This window comes from Thermobia domestica, chromosome 6 (genome assembly GCF_964235325.1).
Source record: "Thermobia domestica chromosome 6, izTheDome1.hap1.1, whole genome shotgun sequence".
Classification (NCBI taxonomy): Eukaryota; Metazoa; Arthropoda; class Insecta; order Zygentoma; family Lepismatidae; genus Thermobia; species Thermobia domestica.
In genome coordinates, this window is record NC_137459.1 from 242,747,338 (window position 1) to 242,770,517 (window position 23,180).

Consider the following 23,180-nt stretch of genomic DNA (forward strand, 5'->3'; position numbering starts at 1 on the left):
GTCACTATTCATCTGAATGATTCCGAAAACTATGGATCAGACACTAATATTGGTCATTTTCGATTATTATTATATATAGAGCTCCCCTCCCCCTCCTTCGTGCTGCGGCACACGGCATCAGAATTGTCACTGTTAGTCTCAGCTACTCCTAAAACTAATATTAGTCATTTTCGATCATTTTTAAATGTTTATACCCCTCCCCTACGTTATGCCGTCCCCCTCCCTAACGATCAGGGCTGAACTTGAATTGAAACAGCATCAGAAGTATCACTGTTTCTCTCACCGATCCTGAAAACTATGGATTCAACAATAATATCGGCCATTTCTTATCATTTTTAAATTCTCCTCCCCTACGGTATACATAGCTCCCCTCCTCTGTGTTGCGGCACACATCAGAATTGTCACTATTAATCTCAGTTACTCCTAAAACTATGGATTCGGCACTAATAGTAGTCGTTTTCAATCATTTTTAAATGTTTATCCCCCTCCCAGACGTTGTATCCCCCCTTCCCAACTATCAGGGCTGAACTTGGATTGAAATAGCATCGAAAGTGTTACTGTTTCTCTCATCGACACCGAAAATTGTGGATTCAAAACTAATATCGGTCATTTTTGATCATTTTTAAATTTCTCTCCCCCTCCCCTACGTTGCATCGTCAAAATGGACAACCTAAAGTAATCCCTGCCTCTAAACTCATGTATGTTGAAAAATAAATTGAGATCGGTCGGGTGGTTCAAACGTGATGAAGTCACAAAGGCAGTCATTTTTATTAATTTTTTTAACATATATCTCCCCCTCCCGTACGTTGGCTCGTCATAGTAAAACGATAAAAAACACCCAAGGCCCGACCCTCATATATATTGAAAATTTGATCAAGATTGGTTGGGTGGTTCAAAAGTTATTGGGTTTTATTAGTTTTTTTTATACGTCCCCTCCCCTTCCCTAGGATCTACCGTTAAAGTTAAATTACAAAAATGTTTCCAAATCCGATCCTCATGTATCTGGAAAATTTGAGTGAGATCGGTCGGATAGTTCAAGAGTTATTAAGTTACAAATATAGCCACTTTCAGTCATATAAATTGATTTATATATATATATCCCCGCTCCTCCTCCCCTACGTTGCTACGTCAAATTTAAATGATAGAAACGATCCCAAGCCTGAGTCTCATCTATGTGGAAAATTTGATCAAGATCGGTTAAGTGGTTCAGGAGTTATTAAGTTTTATTTTTCTATACCCCCATCCCCTCCCCAGCCCTCAGTTCTACCGCCAAACTGAATAGCCTAAAACCAGCCCAGTTTCGAACATCATCCATGTTGCAAATTTGATCGAGATTGGTAGGGCGGTTCAGGAGATTTAAAGTCACAAAAATAATGATTTTCAATTATATATATATACTAGCAGCGTTCACCCCGCTTCGCTGCGGTCACCCCGGAACGCAATAAACTTTGTTACTTAGATAATTTTTACTTTTTCGCTTTCAAATTGCAGTAAATGTTAACATTATAGCGCCTGTCATTTATGTTAACCCGCCGAGTGACCCGCTTCGCTGCGGTCACCCCGGAACGCAATAAACTTTGTTACTTAGATAATTTTTACTTTTTCGCTTTCAAATTGCAGTAAATGTTAACATTAAAACGCCTGTCATTTATGTTAACCCGCCGAGTGACACGGTCATGCGGGTTGCATATAAATACGTTTATTTTTATACCTATGATGAACTAATAACAAAGGATTTGTACGTATGGACACTTGAATGGTCAATTATCTCAAGACACTGGTAATTAAAAATTAAAGTGATATGATAAAAACCATCTAGGGTCCAAATCCTAATAACCCCCCAAAAATAAAAGAAATTGGTTCAGCCGTATTAGCGTGATGAGGGAACAAAGGTTTTGTACGTTCTCTTTTATAATACAGACTAGCAGCGTTCACCCCGCTTCGCTGCGGTCACCCCGGAACGCAATAAACTTTGTTACTTAGATAATTTTTACTTTTTCGCTTTCAAATTGCAGTAAATGTTAACATTATAGCGCCTGTCATTTATGTTAACCCGCCGAGTGACCCGCTTCGCTGCGGTCACCCCGGAACGCAATAAACTTTGTTACTTAGATAATTTTTACTTTTTCGCTTTCAAATTGCAGTAAATGTTAACATTAAAACGCCTGTCATTTATGTTAACCCGCCGAGTGACACGGTCATGCGGGTTGCATATAAATACGTTTATTTTTATACCTATGATGAACTAATAACAAAGGATTTGTACGTATGGACACTTGAATGGTCAATTATCTCAAGACACTGGTAATTAAAAATTAAAGTGATATGATAAAAACCATCTAGGGTCCAAATCCTAATAACCCCCCAAAAATAAAAGAAATTGGTTCAGCCGTATTAGCGTGATGAGGGAACAAAGGTTTTGTACGTTCTCTTTTATAATATAGATAGATTACTGTTATTGATGTGGATAGTCAAAATTAGCACAAAATATTTTATTCATAATGCATAAGGAGTTCTCACCTACATCACTGGCCCTACAATTCACTTTTGCTGCAAATCGATAGAACGGTCCTCTGAATAGGCATGACTAAGGAACAGCGGGCGAGAAACCGAGCACTTATCGAATACCTCTACAAGAAAATTGTCCAAAAAATTCATTTTGATATGTGTCAATCAATGAAGAATCTTGCAACTTCTAATGTTACTGTAGGAAATAAAGTTGCAGATTTCAAAACGAGTCAATGTGCATTGATGATGAACTTCGCTCCGGTGCACCTTCAACAATGTTGACACAGAAAACATTGATGGTATCCATGATATGGTACTGCAGAATCGAAAACCTTAGGTGTATTACAGAAACTATTGACATTTCATATAAAAGATTACAACACCCTCTGACGAAGTGCTGAGCACACAGGTTTGTGGCAGAACATGAGGAAAATATCAGCTATATAGGTTCCTAAATGTGTGAATGCTGAATACAGTAGGCAGTGAGCAGTTTTCTTTCCGGTATGCTTTTTCAACCTCTCTACACAGAGTTCAATCATCGTCCAGTGCCGGAGCTAAGATACAACAAACAATGCCCGTGCAAACCAAACTCATTTTGATTTTTTCTCGGACAAACTTTTGTGGAATAAAACGTGAGTGAATTCTTGCTTGTGAGTAATTCATTCGTCTTTATAAAGAGGATTAGCCTTTGGCTAGCTGGAGGTTCCGCCCCCAGGCCCCCGAGTCTGCTCGGTCTACGGCCTCGCATTTCTTATGTATCGGTCTTTGCATCAACAGTGTATTTCGTGAACTTGCTCTTCATATTTCCTGAATCTGTCCATCCGGGATCTTCGCCCTTACACACTGTCTTAGCTCGGCCTACGGCATCGCACCCCTTGACCCCACAATTCTATCGTTTCTTTTCCTATTTCAGCTATCTAAAAGATAAGATTTTGTATCCCAAGAAAACGACCATTTCAATAGCATGGGAATTTCTTCATCCCCCTTCAGACTCCTAAAAATTAAAAATATTCACTTTTGGCAATTTTCCTGTGGGTTAGTTACGGAAAGCTACAATGATGCCAAATTTCATCATTGTAGCCCTACAGGAAGTGCTCAATAATTTATGTCAGCTCATGTAGTTTTATATATAGTAAGGACAAGATTAAGAGATAAGCAAGTTTTAGTAAAGATTCGTAATTCAGGATATGACTTACATCTCAACCCTACTCCAAAATATTTCATATGTGAGTCCGTTTGCGGAATGGTGATAGCCAGTGTTTTATGGTGGGCATTCTTATGGTGGACTCTTGAGGTGCGTATCTTCGTTTCCTCAAAAACAATTGAGGTGATTTTGTTCATATTTCATAAATAACCTGACAATATGGCACAACTCATTTGTTTTGAAAAAATCTACGGTGGGTACTTTGTTTTTAGGGTGAGTATTTATCGGACGATTTTCTGAAAAACGACTCAAGTGATTTTGTTCATATTTCATAAATAAATATTTCACTAATATTCCTACAGTTACGTAAATCACTTCGATGAGAATATCCACAATTGGTAATTTACTCTTGGAGGGGGGGGGGGTCCTTTCTTTGATTTTTTTCTCTTTTTGACATTTTTGTAAAATACAACTGATGCAATTTTGTTGTTACTTTATAAATAGATATTTGATCAGTAACCCTAACATACGGCGTAAGTAATTTCTTATGGAAAAATATACAAGAGGTAATTTACTTTTCGGATTAAGTTTTCTTTGGGCGAAGTTTTCTCAAAACGCCTTACAATTTTGTTCGTATTTTCACAAGAAATTGTCTTATTTGTAAATGCAGCACAATATGGTTTCGTTTAAGGACCTGAAGCGAGAAAATTAGTGCGATATCCCGTACCTTTTATTATACTTAAATGTCGTCTTGATTTCGTGGCTTCAAATTATTCATGTTATTCTATGATTTGCTTTTCTTTATTTAATTTTCAGCAACGTTGCCAGATTATCAACAGCTGAATTGCTGAACGGTAAAATTGTGAGTCGTCACTTTTCCATGATGAACTCGCTGTAATATATCATTGACTGTTAATCAAGTTTTCCATAATTATATTCTATTCCTTATTGAAATTACATTTGCCAGTATCAAAAGGCTACATTTTTGGTGTGTATAAAGTACGATAGAGAGGTAGTATTTTCTGTAAGTGACAGCAATTTCTGTAGATTATACACATCAATTACACAGAACGTTTCTAAAGTCTTCTCATGATTGCAAAATTTATTGCTTGAAAGTGGCTAATTATATTTGAATGAAGCGCCTATAGTTCCAAAGAGAGAGTGTTCAAGTTCAAACACATATACACACATCATCAAATTTCAAAATGCTGTATTGACTATAAAAAAATAATACAAATGTGTTACAAAATGCAGAAGAATTATAGTTTAGTTACCTCAAATTTTCAACTTACAAATGTTCAATGTGGCAATACATCGCTCCTGCATACTAGTCACATCTCCCGCCAACCAAATGAAACATGAACACTACCGCGTTCGAACTGTAGCGTTACATTCAAATATGATGAGCAGCTTTCAAACAATAACACTTTAGAGCCACCCGATATTATGTTCAATCTTAAACAAATGTTTTGATAATCCTTAAATTGATGATCCCTCCTCTTTCGAGACTTCTGTATTATTATTTTCATGATGTGTTTTACATTTAACATTGTTTAACAATATTTACCTCACAAAATTCTTTCCAATTCGCTAACAAGACCTCGTCCTCTTCTTTATTGAATTTATTTTGTTTTACTTCAACTCCTTCTTCCTTAAGGATTTCTTTCTGCTGTGTTGTTAACGGTCGAGTTAACTGAGTAGCTATTTGATGAAGTCTGGGGACGTCCCAGGTAATTTGAATACGAAGATTTCTCCATGTCTAAAGAAAAAAAAGGAAAGAAATACATTTAAAACTACAAACGAACGAAAAAATACTTCTACGACATTCTACCGGCATTTCTTTCCTTGACTATAGGCTCGGGTATTTGGAACGTATCCATCTTCTAACTGATTACTTTATTATTGCTCTAGTAACCCTGCCTAGCTCGACTAGGCAAAGTATGTTTATTTTAAGTTTTACGTTCCATAGTTGGATCTTTTAGTGTAAAGGACAAGATAAGAAATGAAGTGTGCCGCCAGCCTTAAAATGCTTTAGCCCAGTAAACCTGCATATATTTGTACATATAATTTTATGAACTTCTCTGTTTGGGGTAAGAAATGACGGTAGAAACGGCTTCCTAAAGTGTGTGTACAAGGTAACACCACTGACCAACAAATAGTAGGACGTTTTCTCTATACTTCAATACAATTTTAGGGAGTGACAAGTCACAATAATTTAGTGAAATTTAAGAGACTAATGCTAAAATTTCTTCCAAGGATAAATTCGAATCAATAATCTGACAATATACATTGACACAAGAAACAATGGTGGTGGGTGGCAGTTGTTAGTTGGTTTGACGTTTAGCGTCCCTTTCAGCGCCAAGGCTATATAAGGCATGGACGTACAGTTTCAAGTCGATTTCAAACCACTGATATGCGTTCAAATTTTAAGGCTCTACCAATGGTAATTGAATCCGGGACCCCGCGCACCAAAGGCAAGCGTACTAGCTACTAAACCAGCGGGAAGGACTGAAAGGTGGAATTACGTGTGTTCGAGTTGAACGAATAGTTTCTGAAGATTTATAATTATTTTATGCTTTATATTCTATTTACAAAGTGCAACAAAATTAAGGAGATAAGTTACTTGGTGAAACACTTAATTTCACACTCAGTTAAGTAAAAAACAAATAGCACTCATATAACCAATTATATATTACTACAAGATGGATTCTGTAATAATCAAATACTTGTCTAGTAAGTGGCTATATTTTATAAATAACGATACAGTTTCGACGAATAACCTTCGTCATTATCAACGGTGTTGAAATAACTTCCGTTGCAGTCACATCACTTCCTTTAATATAAGCGTCCAATACTCCGATCCGTAAAAACATTTATCAACTTGTACGTACGAAGAAAATTAAATATTATGTGAGGCCAAAGGTTGAAAAAATGCATATTTGAAGTAAAAACTGACCACTTTAATACCGAATTCATCCAACAGTAGTGTTTCAGCCGAAACAGATTAATATGGTGCATCCCTTAATTTTTTTTTCTGATATTTTTTATCTGACCCACTAGGACCTTTATAATATTGACTAAGTTTAAAATAGCCTATCAGACTGATTACGTTTTTTCTACATACATGTTGTTTACACTGTCTACTTGTTAATGTACAAACGTAGACTGTCAATTTTTACGCGTAGACACATCACTGATTTCAAACACTTTCCTCCATTGCATAAATAATGTTTATGAATCCTGAAGTGTTCCTGGTAAATTTCCTTCTTAATAACCTACGCTATCTTCGCATTACCTTTATTCAGAATGTAAGCAAAATAAACATCAAAACAAGAAACTACTAAAGCAACTTTGTAATTATCACTAATAACTCAGGAGGTTATTTTCAAAAGAGAACATTCCCATTTTGCGAACCGGAACATGCTCAAATTTTGAATGTGTTTCCCTTGATTGTTGATCAAGAAACGTCAAAAATAACCCAAAAAGTAGCTTATGGGAATGGTAGAATGTGTTTCTTGGTCATCAATCAAGGAATATATATACATGCATTCAAGTTGTGGACATGCTCCGATTTGAAAATAGAAAAGTTTTCTTTTGAAAATAGCCTTTGGAGTGGGAGACTCGGGTTCGATTCCCGGCGGAAGTTCATGTGGTTTGGATTCCACGTTAATCAGTAGGTCCCATCTCATATAGCCTCGTTGCTGAAAGGGACGTTAAACCTAAAATCAAATCAACTGAACTATTTTGAAAATAATCTCAATTACCTTTACCCTTTGATATTTTTCTGGCTTAGATTCTGGATAAAAGTTATGAGAAGATAGCATAAGTTATAAACAATGAAATTAGCAGCAATAATTCAAAAACGATATTATTTCGTCTTTTTTCTTTTCTTTCATTATTATCCAGAACCTTTATTTTCATACTGTCAACAAGTAACAATATTTAATCTTCGTAACATTTTTCTTTTAACAGCTTCTACATAGAGCGATCAAGAAAGATACGCTATACATTGGAGATAAGTGTAATCAGGAGCGAACTATAACACCATGATAACTTATTATAGGAAAGCGTACTCTAGCAACATGATAACTTATTATAGGAAATACTATTTCACTTTCTTTTCACCTCAGTAGATCTATTTATTTTTTTTTTTTTTCCATCTGGTGAGCGTGCCACTCTTTCTTAAGTTACAGATTCAAACTGCAACAAGGGAATAGTATACAGTGTTCCTCTAGTACGAGGTTACTAGTCCGAACTCAGGTTATAAGAATTTGTGGTGGATACTATGATCTCAGTAGTTTCTTTTTAGTTTTCCAGTTCCCCTCTATTTTCATAATTTCGTCAATTCTGATATCATTCATTTAAAATTAACGATCTCCTTTAGTCTACAGAGCATAAATGGAAATTCATTTTATTTCAAATATTACTAACAATTAATGCGAGAGGCACGGTGGTTCCGTGGTAGAGCGCTTATCTCTAGTGAGTGGGGTCCGTAGTTCGATCTGCGGCCAAGTAAGTTTGTTGTGTCCGTAGGGTTTCTCGGGGTACTACTGTTTCCTCCCACATTCTCATTCCACCAATTCTTCTATTATCGTTCACTGCCTTAATCATCTGTCTACTTTGGATTAAAGGGCACAATCGTGGGACTTTAAACTGGATGATTACATTTCATTTTCAGTAATAATTAATGCATCAAAGTTTAATAATTAAACAAATAATAATAATAATAATAATAATAAATAAGAGTTGTAAATAACAAAACTTACCTTTTTTTCACTTTCTAGTATTGTATTATTTTCCTCCTGGCTAGCAAAAAGTTCTTCATCTAAATCCGAATCCACATATTGCACAGAAGAAGTCATCGGCAACTTTGCACTGGAACTAGGACTGGATTCACAAGTTTCCTTTCCACTTAATCTTGTACTGCGGAGTGATTTTGGTGAAGGTCGAACTTGAATAACTGATGCATGGCTGTCTTCGCTATCGTTATCAATTACTTCATTATCGTTTCTATCATTCTGTTGTCCATTACTAGACACTCTACTGTTTGATACTGAAGTACATTCTGAAAAGCTGTCAAAATGTAAAACATCGTTCACAGTTTCTTCGTTCATTATTTTATTGTTTGAAGTTAACAGCCCATCTGACCCGGAATTCCTACAGAAATTCATTAAGGTTTCCTTTGCATGGTGTCCTTGTAATGACTTATCAAGCATGCGTTCAAAGTTGGTTTTATTCCCGTCGCTATTCGAAGCACTCGGGCTTTCTTCAATACGTATTTTTGAAGGAGACGGGAAAATGTGTAAAGAATCACTATTAGAATGAACACTTATATCTGAAAGGTTCCACTGGCTGCAATCTCCAAAAATAGGTTCTTCTTTGCATAACGATTTTTCAGAATTCTCGTAAGTGTTGTCTTTGATTGCGTTAGATTTTTTAGTTCCTACAGAGTTGTTGTTTAAGTAGGATTTTTCTTTCATTCGTAAGCGGACGAACTTTCCCACATTTGCTTCATTAGATATATCACTATTCTGCCCAGTCCCTGGGATAATGTCGTTAGATTGTCTCCTGTCAAAATTGATGCATTCTTGATTTTCAATTAATAGATCCGATAAACTGCTTACACCAAAAGAAGAATTATGTACATCGGACATTATTTCGTTTGAACTTAGTTCTTCAACACTATGATTAGTATGAACATTATCACCAAATTTATGTTTCTTTTCCTTCTTTTTAGTACAAGGTGTTAATAAAATTTCCGTTGTAATCTCGTCCTGACTATACACTAAACTTTGACTTGCATTGTTCACACCAGCAATTTGACGACCTGTATCGCTACATATGGAAGAATGTGTGTCTGGAGCTATCAAATGTTTTATTTTTTTCTTCTCTTTCCTTTTCTTAACATCGACATATTCCTCTATCGTATATTCTTCCTGGTTCAACAGAGGAACATCACTCAAATTTTCCATAGTGTAAATTTTATTATTCGAATTGGACGTCTCAAATGGCTCGAGGTAATCAGTATCTCCTCCATCATATTGCAACTTTTTTCCTTTACGCTTTTTCTTTATGTTACATTCCGATGAAGTCTTACCCACATGTCGCCCCTGAGCAATAGTCTCAAATTCTTTTGGCTCATGAGTATCTGGTTTCTGTCGTGGCGAAGAACTGAAGCTACTGAAAGAAGTACTTCTACTAATTTCAAGTAGTGGCCCTTCATCATCTCTCATTCTTGTACTGCGGAGCAATGTTGGTGAAGGATGAACTTGAATAACTGAGGCATGGCTGTCTTCGCTATCGTCATCAACTACTTCATTATCGCTTTTATCACACTGTTGTCCACTATTAGACATTCTACTTGTTATTGAATTACATTGTGAAAAACTGTCAGAATGTACGGCATCGTTCACGGTTTCTGCGTTCACTATTTTATTATTTGTGCCGGACTTTCCATAGGAACACATTAAGCTTCTCTTTACTCGGTGTCCCTGTAATGATTTACCAAGCATGCGTTCAAAATTGGTTTTATTCTCGTCAATTTTGGAAGCACTCGGACTTTCCTTAATACGTCTCTTTTGTGACGCAGATGGGGAAATGTGTAAAGAATCACTATTAGAATGAACACTTATATCTGAAAAGTTCCACTGGCTGCAATCTTCAAAAATAGGTTTTTCCACTTCTTCTTTGCATAACGATTTTTCAGAATTCACGTAAGTGTTGTCTTTGATCGTGTTAGATTTGTTAGTTCCTACAGAGTTGTTGTTTAAGTAGGATTTTGCTTTCATTCGTAAGCGGGCGAACTTTCCCACATTTGATTCATTAGATATATCGCTATTGTGCCCAGTCGAAGCATCACTCTTATTACCAACGCATTCTTCTGTAGCACCGTTAAGATCTCCCCTTGAATGTGTCTTCTCTTTCCTGGTGAAATATTTATAATCTGAGACAGAGCTGAGAGAATCACATTTTTTATCAGGGTCGTTATCTTCTGAATTGATTCTCACGTCTTCGTCATATTGAGACTTCTTACTTTTACACCTTTTCTTATTACGATATTCCAATGAATTCTTATTTATTTCTTTCTCTTTATCAGTTTCAGGAGTATTAAACATAGTCATTTTATCAGTGGGATTCTGTTTATCAGTTAGGGACAAACAGAGCTTTTTATTTTTCTTCAAACTAGTAAAACTCAGTCTTCGCGTTGTGTTGCCTTCAGTTACGTTTCGTTTCATGATTTGTTCTTCACTTCGCTGATTTGTTAGGCTCAGAGAAAAATTGTTTTTTCTTTTTCTCTTTTTAGGAGTCCCTGGGATAATATCGTTAGATTGTCTCCTGTCAAAATTGATGCATTCTTGATTCTCAATTAATAGATCCGATAAACTGCTTACACCAAAAGAAGAATTATGTACATCGGACATTATTTCGTTTGAACTTAGTTCTTCAACACTATGACTAGTATGAACATTATCACCAAATTTATGTTTCTTTTTCTTCTTTTTAGTACAAGGTGTTAATAAAATTTCTGTTGTAATCTCGTCCTGACTATACACTGAACTTTGACTTGCATTGCTCACACCATCATTTTGACGACCTGTATCGCTACATATGGAAGAATGTATGTCTGGAGCTATCAAATGTTTTATTTTTTTCTTCTCTTTCCTCTTCTTAACATCGACATATTCCTCTATCGTATATTCTTCCTGGCTCAACAGAGGAACATCACTCAAATTTTCCATAGTGTAAATTTTATTATTCGAATTGGATGTCTCAAATGGCACGAGGTAATCAATATCTCCCAATATGATTACTGTACCTCCATCATATTGCGACTCCTATTTTTTTCTTTCTTCATATTATATTCGGAAGAAATCTCACCTACATGTTGCCCTTGAGCAATAGTTTCAGCTTTTTTCTTCTCTCTCTCTCTCAGGAGTGCCTGTTGCCAAAAAACACCTTTCACATAAATGTATTACGTCTTATTTCTGGTTTTCTTCCAGCTGCTAAAACAAAGAGAACATATCAATTTGTAGAGTGTTATTTAAAACAACAAGTAAATAAAGAATTATATACTAGCAGACACAGATAAAGATACTTTTTTCCTGGAATCTGGAAAGTCCTCAAAACTCTCCCTCCTGTTCTTGGCGACATTTATTAGAGATTTATGACACCCGTTACCTAAAAATCAACGTTGCCACATCCCTCTGTTGTCCCTTTTTTTTTTAAAATCTTACACTCACTTAAAAAATGCTGAATTTTGTGCAGTTTCAGTGGGCAAACTACCACCCAAGGCAACAATGAAGAGAATGACAGCGCACGTGCTGCCTAAGGTCATCCAAGGGTTGTGTGGAGGAAAATGGGTAGTGGTTTGCGCAAGAGATCTCTTAATTTGTCTGCAACAGTATGTAGGGCGGATTATTTATCTCGATACTCCCTTGTAACTTTCAAACTTATATACTGAAAACGATGAAATTTTGTATCCTGCATACAGGGAGGCAGATATTGTTTGGCAAGCACTGATACCACAAGGGTAAAAGTGTTGCCAACTCAACATCAAGTTGTACTTTTTTTTTTCAAATGGCACTATGCCAGGTTATTACATACTTAAAATCTGCATGTTAAATAAAAAGCTTACAACGTTATATTTATTACTCAGCCTTGCACACTAAGGACGCTACAGTATCACAAACATACAAGTTTCGGTGGCCTTTACAGCAGTATTAACGCAGGTCACACAAACGCAACAATGCACATTCAAAGTACCTTAATATCTAATATTATTATCATGATATAATGAATTTTGAATGAATATGACCAAAGTTACAAGGAATTGAAAATTTGGCTTTTTACAAAATCCCTTATTTCGAGAAACTGCCTAGATAAGTAGTTCACCCAATTCCATAAATATTTTTCAACATGTGTGAAGATCACAATGAAGTTTACACCAATTTGATATCTCAAACCGTTTTGCAGACATGGTACAGATTGGTAAAGTTTGCCACACTGGTTAAAATTATGTAATTCCCCGAGAACTTATTGTAATTACGCGTACAAAAAAGTATTATTGTAATGTTATAGAAGCGAAGTAAATTAAAAAAATGTTTCAAAGAAGTTCATACAAAATACGCCATTTTAAACAATATATCAAATTTGATCAGTTTTTCATACTTCCCGACTAATATGAATATCAAATTGCTGTAAACGGCATTACAATCTTTATGTCTATTGGAAACTATGTACGTAATTGCATGTGATTGGATATTTTGTTCATTTTAGCTCTGTAGATTTTCTCGAGCCACGTTAATTTGGACAAGTGAAATACGAATACACGATAAAATTGTCCTTCATTTCATACTTTTCCCCGTCCAAGACTGATGTTTAATTTCTACCTATTTAAATAGTATTAATTAGTCTTCCAAACGGTGATATGCATAAGCATCAGAAGTTTTATAGAACAGTAATATCTGTCTGCTCGCCCACCTGTCGCAGGTATCAGAGCAAATACGGAACGAGACATCGAGAAGCTTTTTTTTTTTTTTTTTTTTTTTTTTTTTTTTTTTTTTAAATGTTTCAGTGTTCCAAAAATAGGTTTCATTTCCTCCGCTAACAGTCTGTCCGATCCGAAAGTGGTAGAAATCAACCTTTTCCAGTTTCAACGCTGATCGCTATAGATTAAAAACGGCAATACAGAACAACAAATTGTTCTTGAAGTCGATTTAGTATCTCAAGAAAGCATAGCATCATCACCTGTAACACTTTACTAAAACCAGAAGAGCTTGAAATTTACTAGTACTTCCGGTATCGAGAGACATTGGGAAGCGCTTGCTCATCGATTCAACGTCCTAAGAAAATGTTCCATCTTCTATATTAAACTTCTATTGAAACCAAAAGTGGTCGAAATCAATCGCTGCCGATTTCAACGTTGATATTCATAAAACAAACACTATAATAGATAGCGACAAACGGTTTTCTGGAATCGATTGAACTTCTCCAGAAAGGATACCATCTCCACCCATATTACTCTAATAAGACACCAAGCGGTAGAAATTTACTAGTACTTCTGATTTCAATATTGATTTACATAGAGCAAACACGGTTAAGAGATATTGAGAAGCGGTTTTTAGCAATTCATTGAAGCATTTCTCTCCTCCATTAACCTATATTGAAACTGAAATTTCTAAAAATTTACTAGCACTTCCGGTTTCAATGGTAATCGCCATAGAACAAAAACAGTAATAGATAGAGTCCAGTGCGTTTTTGGAGTCGATTCAGCGTATCAACAAAACAAATTTAACAAAACCCGTGACACACTTACAAAACAAGAAGTACTTAAAATTCCCTAGTACCCCCGGTTCCAATACTGATTTATATAGAACGAAAATGGTAACGGATATCGAGACAGTAACGGTTTCTTGTGATTGATTCAGCGTTCCAAGAATACATTCCATCTCCCCCATTAAATCTCTATTGAAAGCGGAAGTGGTAGAAATAACAGTTTCCGGTCTCAACTTTACGAGCGAGAGAACAAAAACAGTGATAGATAAAGCGACATCATTTTTTTAATTGATTGAATAACTCAAGAAAGGACACTATCTTCACCCGCATTACTGTACTGAAACCAGAAGTCCTAAAATTTATTAGTACTTCCAGTTTCAACATTCATCTACTTAGACAGAAACAATACGAGTTCAAGAAGCTGTTTTAAGAATCGATATAACGTTCAAAGAATAGGTTCCATCTCATCCGTTAACCCTTTATTAAAACCGGAAGTGGTAGAAATCAAATATACCTGGTTTTAACCTTGATCGCCGTAGAAGAAAAATGATGCTAAATAGGGATAAACGTTTTATGGAATACATTCAGCGTCTTAAGAAAATATTCTATCCAATTCTGCATCTCTCTAGTAAGACACAAATGGCACAAACGTACTTTTTCCGGTTTAAATATCGATCCCAATAAAGGAAAAAGAGTAAGAGATATTAAGAATCGGTCTTTTGGAATTCATCGAACGTCGCAACATAAGCTTTCACTCGGACCTTCATTCCTATATGAACCGGAAGTGGTTGAAATATACAACTTGCTCTTTCATCATTTGTCACAATAGTGCAAAAGGGTAGTAGAGAGAAGTGGTTTTCTACTATAGAGATAATATCATAAGAATACATTGCATCTTCGATTTTATTTTTCTATCTTAAAGGGTAGAAATATAGTATTCTTGATTTCAATGTTGATCACTATAGTATTAATGAAACAAAACTGACCAAAGCATAGAAGGACGGCTGGGCTGAAGTAGAGCTGGAGAGAGAAAGCATAAAAGAACGGGAAAGGGAGAAGAGAAGTACAATACGGAAATGAAAAGAAGCTTAATTGATTAGGAAACATGGGAAGAATGTATTGTAACAGGGCAATTATAAACTTTTATTCTTGTACTTTTATTTCAAAATTTAATACCGTATGTCAAAAATGATGAACAAACAAGAAAATGATCACTACACATAATTTCATCTTAGAAAATTCATCATAAACTGTGTAAGATGATAAGAATTGTTATACAATCTTGTCTGTAAATTCGCTTTACGTGCTGAAGACAACTTAACTCACATAATGCATTTCCTCATTATATAAATCATGCATTGATAAATTTCATTGTCTGAACCAAATTCCGATTTGTACATGAACCTCGATTTCTGGGTCAGTCTTTCGAGCGTGTATGTAATAACTACGGAAACTTTAGGTAACAAACTCAGCAATAATAATAGCATAAAACCTTAAGATATTTCCGGGATGGCATAGTGTGTGTAGCTGGATTTTACATCGTACGTTGCCTCTGTGTAGGTGAGTCTGGAATTATACCTTAACTTCAAACTCCGAACATTATCGTCAACATCTGTGAAAATTTGGGAGAGTGACAGTTACTATCAAATAGCAGCCATCTCTGTGGACTTCTACTAGATCAAGCACTTGTGCAGAGATTGCGTTCTAAAGTGAACAAGGTACAGGACAATTACTTCAATTGGAAATAGACAGATATGTGCTTAATTGAGATCTATCAACTGCCATGCATGTCACACTACGTCAACAGTTCCCACACACAACATAACAACAAACAATCAAAATCATTAAACTAATTACCCATTGAGGCTTGTATCTTTCATTCACTCCTACAATTATCAGGTTTTAATTCATGTTATAAAACTCTACTATTAGGAGTATAATAGAGAGTTTAGTTATGTTTAGGTTACTAAAAAACCTCTCACAGCGCACCCAAAATAAGATTTCATTGATAAACAAAAAAATATAACCACAATAGTAATGAATTAGACGAGCGGGCTTACGACTCATGAGTTGCGGAATGCAGTGCTGGACAAAATAGAAAAGAACTAAAACAGTAAACAGTACTATAGATGGAGAGGTGTCCGAATTCAGAGATGTGCGAATTGTTGGGAAAAACATATCGAAGCACTTAACTAAAAATTTACGTTTTGTACACATGGATGTAAAAAATGAAGGAAAAAATTGATTGGTTCTGGAAGTGGGCGTGTCCTCCTTTCACTTTCTGTTAGGACTAGGATTAGGAATTAGATTTCTGGGCTTTTCCCGTCTACGGCCATGTTAGCCTGTCAGGTATGAGGGTAACGTCCCTCAGCAATCACATTATACGAGGAAAGGTAAGGACGAAAGCGGGCTGGGACCTGTATGTTAGGTACCACCCTAGCATTTGCCTGGTGTGAATGAGGAAAAACCCACTCAGGATGGTTGGCCTGAAAAAGCTTTTACAGTTTTTCGACCGTGTGTCCCCACCAGCAATCGAACTCGGGACCACTCGCACTAAACACAAGAGCGTTAGCTACTACGCTACGTCGGTCACCTTTCCCTTTCTGTGTATATTTAAGTTATTATTCTTGAATTAATCATTTATAACATGTCTGATGAAGACGATGTTACATTGCCTGAACTGGTACACAACTATTATTAATAGATATTTGATAAGATGATCAACATAAAAGGAAAAGCGGTCAAATATAGTGACTAATGGCTTTCTGATATGGATTCAACTTTCTAAAAATGTTTCATCTTCACCTTTATCCCTCTATTGAAACCGGAAGTGTTTGAAGTCTATAATTTCCGGTTTCAACGCCAATCACCAGAGTGAGTATAGTAACAGTAATAGTGAGAAGCAGGTTCTTCATACGGATTCAGTATTGCAAGAATAGTTTCCATCTCCGAATTAACTCCTGTATAACGACCAACTGGAAAAAAAACATACAAAATGAAGATAAATAAGAAGGAAACCAAAGTAATAAAGTGCACAAGAGCAGGACAGGAAGGGGAGATACGGACAAAATCTCGTGGCTGAAACATCGCCGCCCTAAACCTCTTGGGCGAAATTCTCGCCTGGTCAAAACCTCGCCGTCCACAAACCTCGTGGATCAAAATCTTGCTTGGCCAAAACGTTGCGGAATGAAACCTTTCCTGAAAATTTACCCTATTAGTTTCTTAATATGCAATTCAATAATAATAATAATAATAATAATAATAATAATAATAATAATAATAATAATAATAAGAAGAAGAAGAAGAAGAAGAAGAAAGAAAATATCGTGTGTGTGGGCTTTCTCAGGGTATTCCTGTTTCCTCTCACTTTCTTCATTTCAAAATTTCCTTTATCTTGATTATCTACGCCTCCTTTAACCTACAAGACATAATCGAGGGACGTAAAAACTCAGATATTATTGCAAACTTTCATAAATATTATTCGAGTTTGTTAGAATTTCCTAAGGCCACCGTCAAAGTGAAATAAAAAAAAAATCCAGGCTCAAACCCCATCTATGCTGAAAATTTGATTGAGACCGGTCGGATGGTCACAAACGCAGCCACTTCATTTTTATGTATTTCTATATATTTCTCACTTCCCCTCCTCCTTCCCGTCAAAGTGAATTGATAAAACCATCCCAGGCCAGGCTCTAACCTGATCTGTGTGGCAAAATAGATCGACATTGGTCTCGTGGTTCAAGAGTTATTAAATTTTATTTATTTTTATATATATATATCTCTCCCTCCCCTTCGTTGTGCCGTCAAAATAATATAAAATATATCCCGCGTAGTTTAGACCAGGAGAGATTCTGTGTCACGAGATCAGGACAGCGAGGTTTTGGCCAGGCGAGATTTCGGGACGCGAGGTTATGGTCCGGCGAGATTTTGGGCCGCGAGGTTTCGGTCTGGCGAGGTTTTGGTCCGCGGGGTTGTCGCCACGAGATTATGTATCCAAACCCAGGAAGGGGCAAAGGTTTGGATAGAGGGAGAGAAAATCAAAGACGTTAAAACGTTCCCCTATTTAGGAAGTCTAATATTCTCGGACGGAAGAAGTGAAAGACACAATTTCAAGAATAGCGCAAGCTAAGCAAGCATTTAATAGGAAAAGGGGACTGTTAACATCAAGAAATGTGTCGTTGGACTTTCGAAAACCATTTATTAAGACTCTGGTACGGAGCGTGGCGCTTTACGGATAAGAGTGTCGACAATGAGAAAAGCTGAAATATCCAAGCTGCAAGTACTTGAAATGTTCTGTTAGCGCAGAATGCTGCGCATATCATGGACCGAAAGAAAAAGGAATGAAGACGTACTAAAGGAAGCTAATGAAGGACGACAGATCATGAAAATAATAGGAAAAAGAAGGAAAAGCATGCTTGATCATCTGATTCGGCACTCCGATTGGATCACCGTGTTGATAGAGGGAAAGGAAGAAGGGCCATTCCATATCAACTCAACACACCGTTTTATACTGACCACTTCAGATTTTGATGATCTTTACGTCACATAAAAATATCATAGCAAGATTGAAAAATATCAAATTTCAGCCTTCTAGGTTGACTAGTTTTCAAAATTTACGGTTCGAAATTTCGAATTTAGTCCAAAAATTGCATATATTAGCTTTTTAAATTTGATATATCTCGGCTCCGAATTAACGTACCGAACTAAGACTTACATCATTACAAAGCCATCGTTTTAAGCTTTATATATATATAAGTTATATAAATCAATCGGGGTGTACTAAAAAGAATTTTCGAAAATTCGAATTTCTCGAAACAGGGCAATTTTAAATTTGTGAAAAAAAACTTATATGTAGGTTGGGCCTGTATAAAGATCAGGCATCGGAGCGTCTAATGACATTGAAAATAGTTACTTTGTAGACTATAGACTATAGACCAACCCACCTCTGATAAGGAACTTAACAAATCAACTTTCAGTGATAACTTAGAAAAGTAACCTTTTTTATAGTGATTTACCCCTACCAAGATGCCGGTTAAGACCAGAAATAAAACATATATTTATTTATTTTCCAATCTTCACAAATGATCCAAGGCATTAATTTTTGAACATATATAAACACAACTCAGCTGTAAAGACTTCCAACAGAACAAAGCTTTTGTTTCTGCTTCTGGATGGAGATTGGCTTTTTTCAAAGATACAATAACATCATTATGATTTGAAATCTCAGGAGCATTATATATAATATATAAAAGAATCTTTGCACTTGGATAAATTTCAGTTCTTCTTTGACTGTGCATTAAAAAACGATGTAATTAGAGCATTTCCCTTTTTTCAAAACTTTTCTGAAGAGCGTGAATGTCCTTGTGCTCTTTGCATTCCTCTTCTTTCAATGACATGACACCTTCCAACATCCCTTGAGTGATTTGTGCCTCCTTCAGGTCTCCTTTTTTAAGAGCCTTCCAAAGTCTGTCTGTGGCTTCACCAAGCAGAAAATTTGCACATTTGCACATCCTCTTCCTTTCATTAAGCTGGATTTCAATTTCTTCAATGTTCTTCTTAGCACTTCTTGCATTTTCCAGTTTTTGTTCTTCTGCTTTCTTCAACTTCTCTTCCTCTTCTCTAAGTGTGGCACTTCTTTCCTTGGCTAGTCGCTGTTCCTCCAGAAACTGGTGGTAATGCTTGTGAACAGTTTGACATAAGGTAATCATCTTTTTAGAAATGGATATCTCACCAATATGTAATGGTAACTTGCAGCTCCTTCTTGTCTTCAGCATTTGTAGTTTCATCATAAGAAATGATGTATGGCACCGAGCCAATATCTTCCAACATTTCTTCATAGAAATGCACACCAAGAGCATCAATGGTTAAATAGTACATCTTTTTACGGCTAATGGATAAACTATCAGGCAATTCTAGAAGCATTCTTTCAAATGTAGCTTTGATATCTGTACATGAATATTCTGAGTAATTGCTAAAATGCTCTTCATTGTTCATATCAATTCTGCCACCGTAGCACTGTTCCTGACACTGTAAATACGCACAGTTGATGAACACTTGCTGTGCTCTGTTGTAAACTCTGGAAGCTTACTGCTAGTTTGAAAGGACTGAAGACTGTCAAAACCTGATGGAACAGGTGTGCATGTTAAGACTAACTGGTTTCCTCCAAGAATATCAGTACATCGTTTTTTATGTTTTGCTCCTTCAGAATGCTGTAAAACTGAATGAAATCCTTTGTTTGAAACATTCACAACACGTGTGTTTCTGCCTAAGAGGAATTCGGTAACTATTACTGTCTTTCTTGTGAAGCCAATCATTCCTGAATTTACACTTCCCCTCATGTTTTTCACTGTTCACAGAACACCTGCAAATACATAAATTATTATAGCATCTATTGGCATCCGTTCCTGGAATTTCTCTAACGTAAAAAATACAATTCATCACAAAAACACGGGTTAGACTTCAATAAGCATTAAGATATAAAATCCGGACTGAATTTCGTAGGATTCAACCTCACGCAGATTAAATGTACATGCATGATTGTGAGTTCTTTTATACATTAGACAATGTGCACGGAACGGACATCAAAATATGGTAACAGAACGTACAAAATATGCCAACAAAAGGACCGCTTTAGAATGTTCCTACTTGTTACAACTCCATTGAGGTAATAAGAACTAGAAATGCCCTAACAGGGAAATCTTGATGGTATCGAACTCGCATAAATCGAACAGACCCGCCATTTTAAGGGTGGCAAAAAGCTAATTGTATCGTAAGTCCCCTTATTAATCTTTTACGATACACTGCTCAATCGTTTAAAAACGTGCAAAAATTATACGTTTAAAACGTTGTAACAAAATATTCTGAAAGCGAAGTGATTTCTTCACTTCTGTTACCCTATAATAGTTAATAATATCATGTGGCTGTTGTTGTTATTTCGTAACATTGAAGTAATATATACATGTACAGCCAGGTACAAAAAATCGGGCACTCCCCGCATAACTTGTGAAGAGTGTCCGACGTTTTTATCCCTGACTGTACTTATATTTGACACTCGTGTATCACTGTATAGTCACGAAGACTCAATAGGCGTACTTCATTTGTTTACTCATGAAGACTGAAGATATGGATTTTATTTGTTCGTATACATCAGTTAATTGAAACTTACGGAATACATCACCTTAGAGAGGAAATTCTCGAATCGAAGGCTACAATGAGATCATGCTTAGGGGCAGGAGTTTTTCGCAATTTGAAATTAAAAATTTCATATTTTGTCGCATTTTGAGATATAAAATTTCTTATTTTGTCGCAAAGTAAATTATTTTACAAACTCTAATATAAATTATACATATTCTAATGTAAGCCCAATATAAGTAATAAGCAAAAAAACAATAATGCTACTTAGGACAATGAAGTTACTCTTTATGCAGTTACTAACAACAAATTACTTCTTTCTTCTTGTACAAATCTAAAAACTTAAAATACACTAGCACAGTATCATCACGATTGCCATCACAAAACACCACACATTGTATTACTTATACACCGAAAACATATATACATGTAAAAACACATACATACAATACATTAGTGCAGCATGTTGCATGTTTCAACATTTTCTTCTTTCATTTGCAGCTTTCTATCATTGATTACCAAGCTGTATTAAAAAAAAAAAAAAAAAAAAAAAAAAAATTCACAGTCAGTATTTGTTATTGGAAACCATATTGCCGACAGGCACAAGTTATTTAAGTTTAAATTTTTCTCCCCTTTGAAAAATTGTACTTTTTATTTCTATTTTAACAAGTAAAATTGATGTTTTTAAAACTTCGCAATTTGTCGCGTTTTGCGGCATATTTCGCTCAAAATGTCAGTTATCGCATTTTGTCGCGACTTCAAAATACCTATTTACTTACTCAATCTGACGTAGTTCGTTGGAAAACCAACTCTCGGCTTTGTAGGAAAACTTTCGCGATTTCGCAGCTTGCGACAAACTCCTAGCCCTAATCATGCACGAATTTACACAGCAACATAGCGAAAGGCATATCTAGTTCTTATATTAAATCAATTTACAACTAATTAAACTAGGATTCCCACTTATTTTGCAAGTACGAATTCCAGAATATGATTTATAAATTTCTGATTCTACATATAATATAAAAAGACATCTATATTTTCCTCTTGCTACGGGTTGACTCGGCACGAATATTTATATAGTCGTTAAGCCATAACATTATTTTTAAGTCGAAATAAACAAACAAAAACAAACAAAAAAATAAAAAGTGTGCTCTAGCGAAATAAAGGTTTAGAAACTGAATTTGCGGAGTATAAATCCATACTTAAAATTATTTTACTTTCCCAGATTTTTATGACTATGATCAAATTCTATGACTATTGAGTTAGGAGGATTTCCTCACTTTCCCGGTTTACCAGGTCGATGGGAACACTGTTAAATAAAGAGTTGGTAATCTGCTGCAAATTCCCTTGTAATTAACAAAAAAGGTCAAGACAAACAAAGAAGGGTCTCTCTGGCAACCTCCCTCTAGGGAGACAGAAATTCCTCCAACCTCCCACACAAACACACACACACACACTGACTATATTTATTACATTGTATTTATGTCATTTTCTGTTCATCGTCATTATTTTCTTTTATTTAATGACTGGCATTTTCTAGTACATTGTCCACAATCCAAACAATATAACTAAGTAAAGATACAAAAGAGACTTAGTAGACTAATGTTTCAAAAATAGAGACTGATAGAGACTTTGGGAAAAAAAAACTTTTAGATGAAAAAGATACTCGCTCTGATGCCTAAAGATACAGTCAAAATATAATTTTTGGGTCGTTATGGGATCAAGAGATACAAACTTCGAAGGATATTGTGTGAATAAAAAAAACGTATCACATGATTTGCATAGTGTTCATCGAACTTTCCTTATGCTGTAACATTTGGCAATTATTCAAATTACTCAACTGTAGCGCATCTATAAGCAGAGACTAAACTTCAGCTAAAGTCTTTTGAAGAGATGTATTTCTGGAAAGCTCTGATAGTTATTTTGCCGTCATCTTCAGGAACACGGCAAACATGACCAGTAGGTGTGACTGGGTTTTCTTTGAATAAAATGTTTCGTGACTGAACCCACAATACGTTTATCTTATTTGGATCAAGAAATGAAGGTAATGGTCCAGCAAGGTGCAAAAATATTACCTTCACCTGGCCATCTTAATTAGACGTGACGACATGTTCGAGCCACCAAT

General features: G+C 35.7%; 1 protein-coding gene across 3 annotated transcripts in view; it reads right to left on the reverse strand.

The window, feature by feature from the left end:
* Window positions 1–23,180, reverse strand: part of LOC145688447 (uncharacterized) — a 97,060-nt gene that overhangs the window by 54,098 nt on the left and 19,782 nt on the right. Inside the window, exons 1-3 of one of the 3 annotated variants that reach the window (XM_081762684.1) lie at window positions 21,503–21,578; window positions 8,419–11,655; window positions 5,220–5,411 (exon numbers count right to left, since the gene is read on the reverse strand). In XM_081762684.1, the coding sequence (XP_081618810.1) occupies window positions 5,220–5,411; window positions 8,419–11,391 (3,165 nt within the window). In that variant the 5' untranslated portion in view covers window positions 11,392–11,655; window positions 21,503–21,578. Of the gene's footprint in view, window positions 1–5,219; window positions 5,412–8,418; window positions 11,656–21,502; window positions 21,579–23,180 lie in introns of those variants that run through there. The other 2 variants (XM_081762682.1, XM_081762683.1) reach the window with 2 other exon arrangements.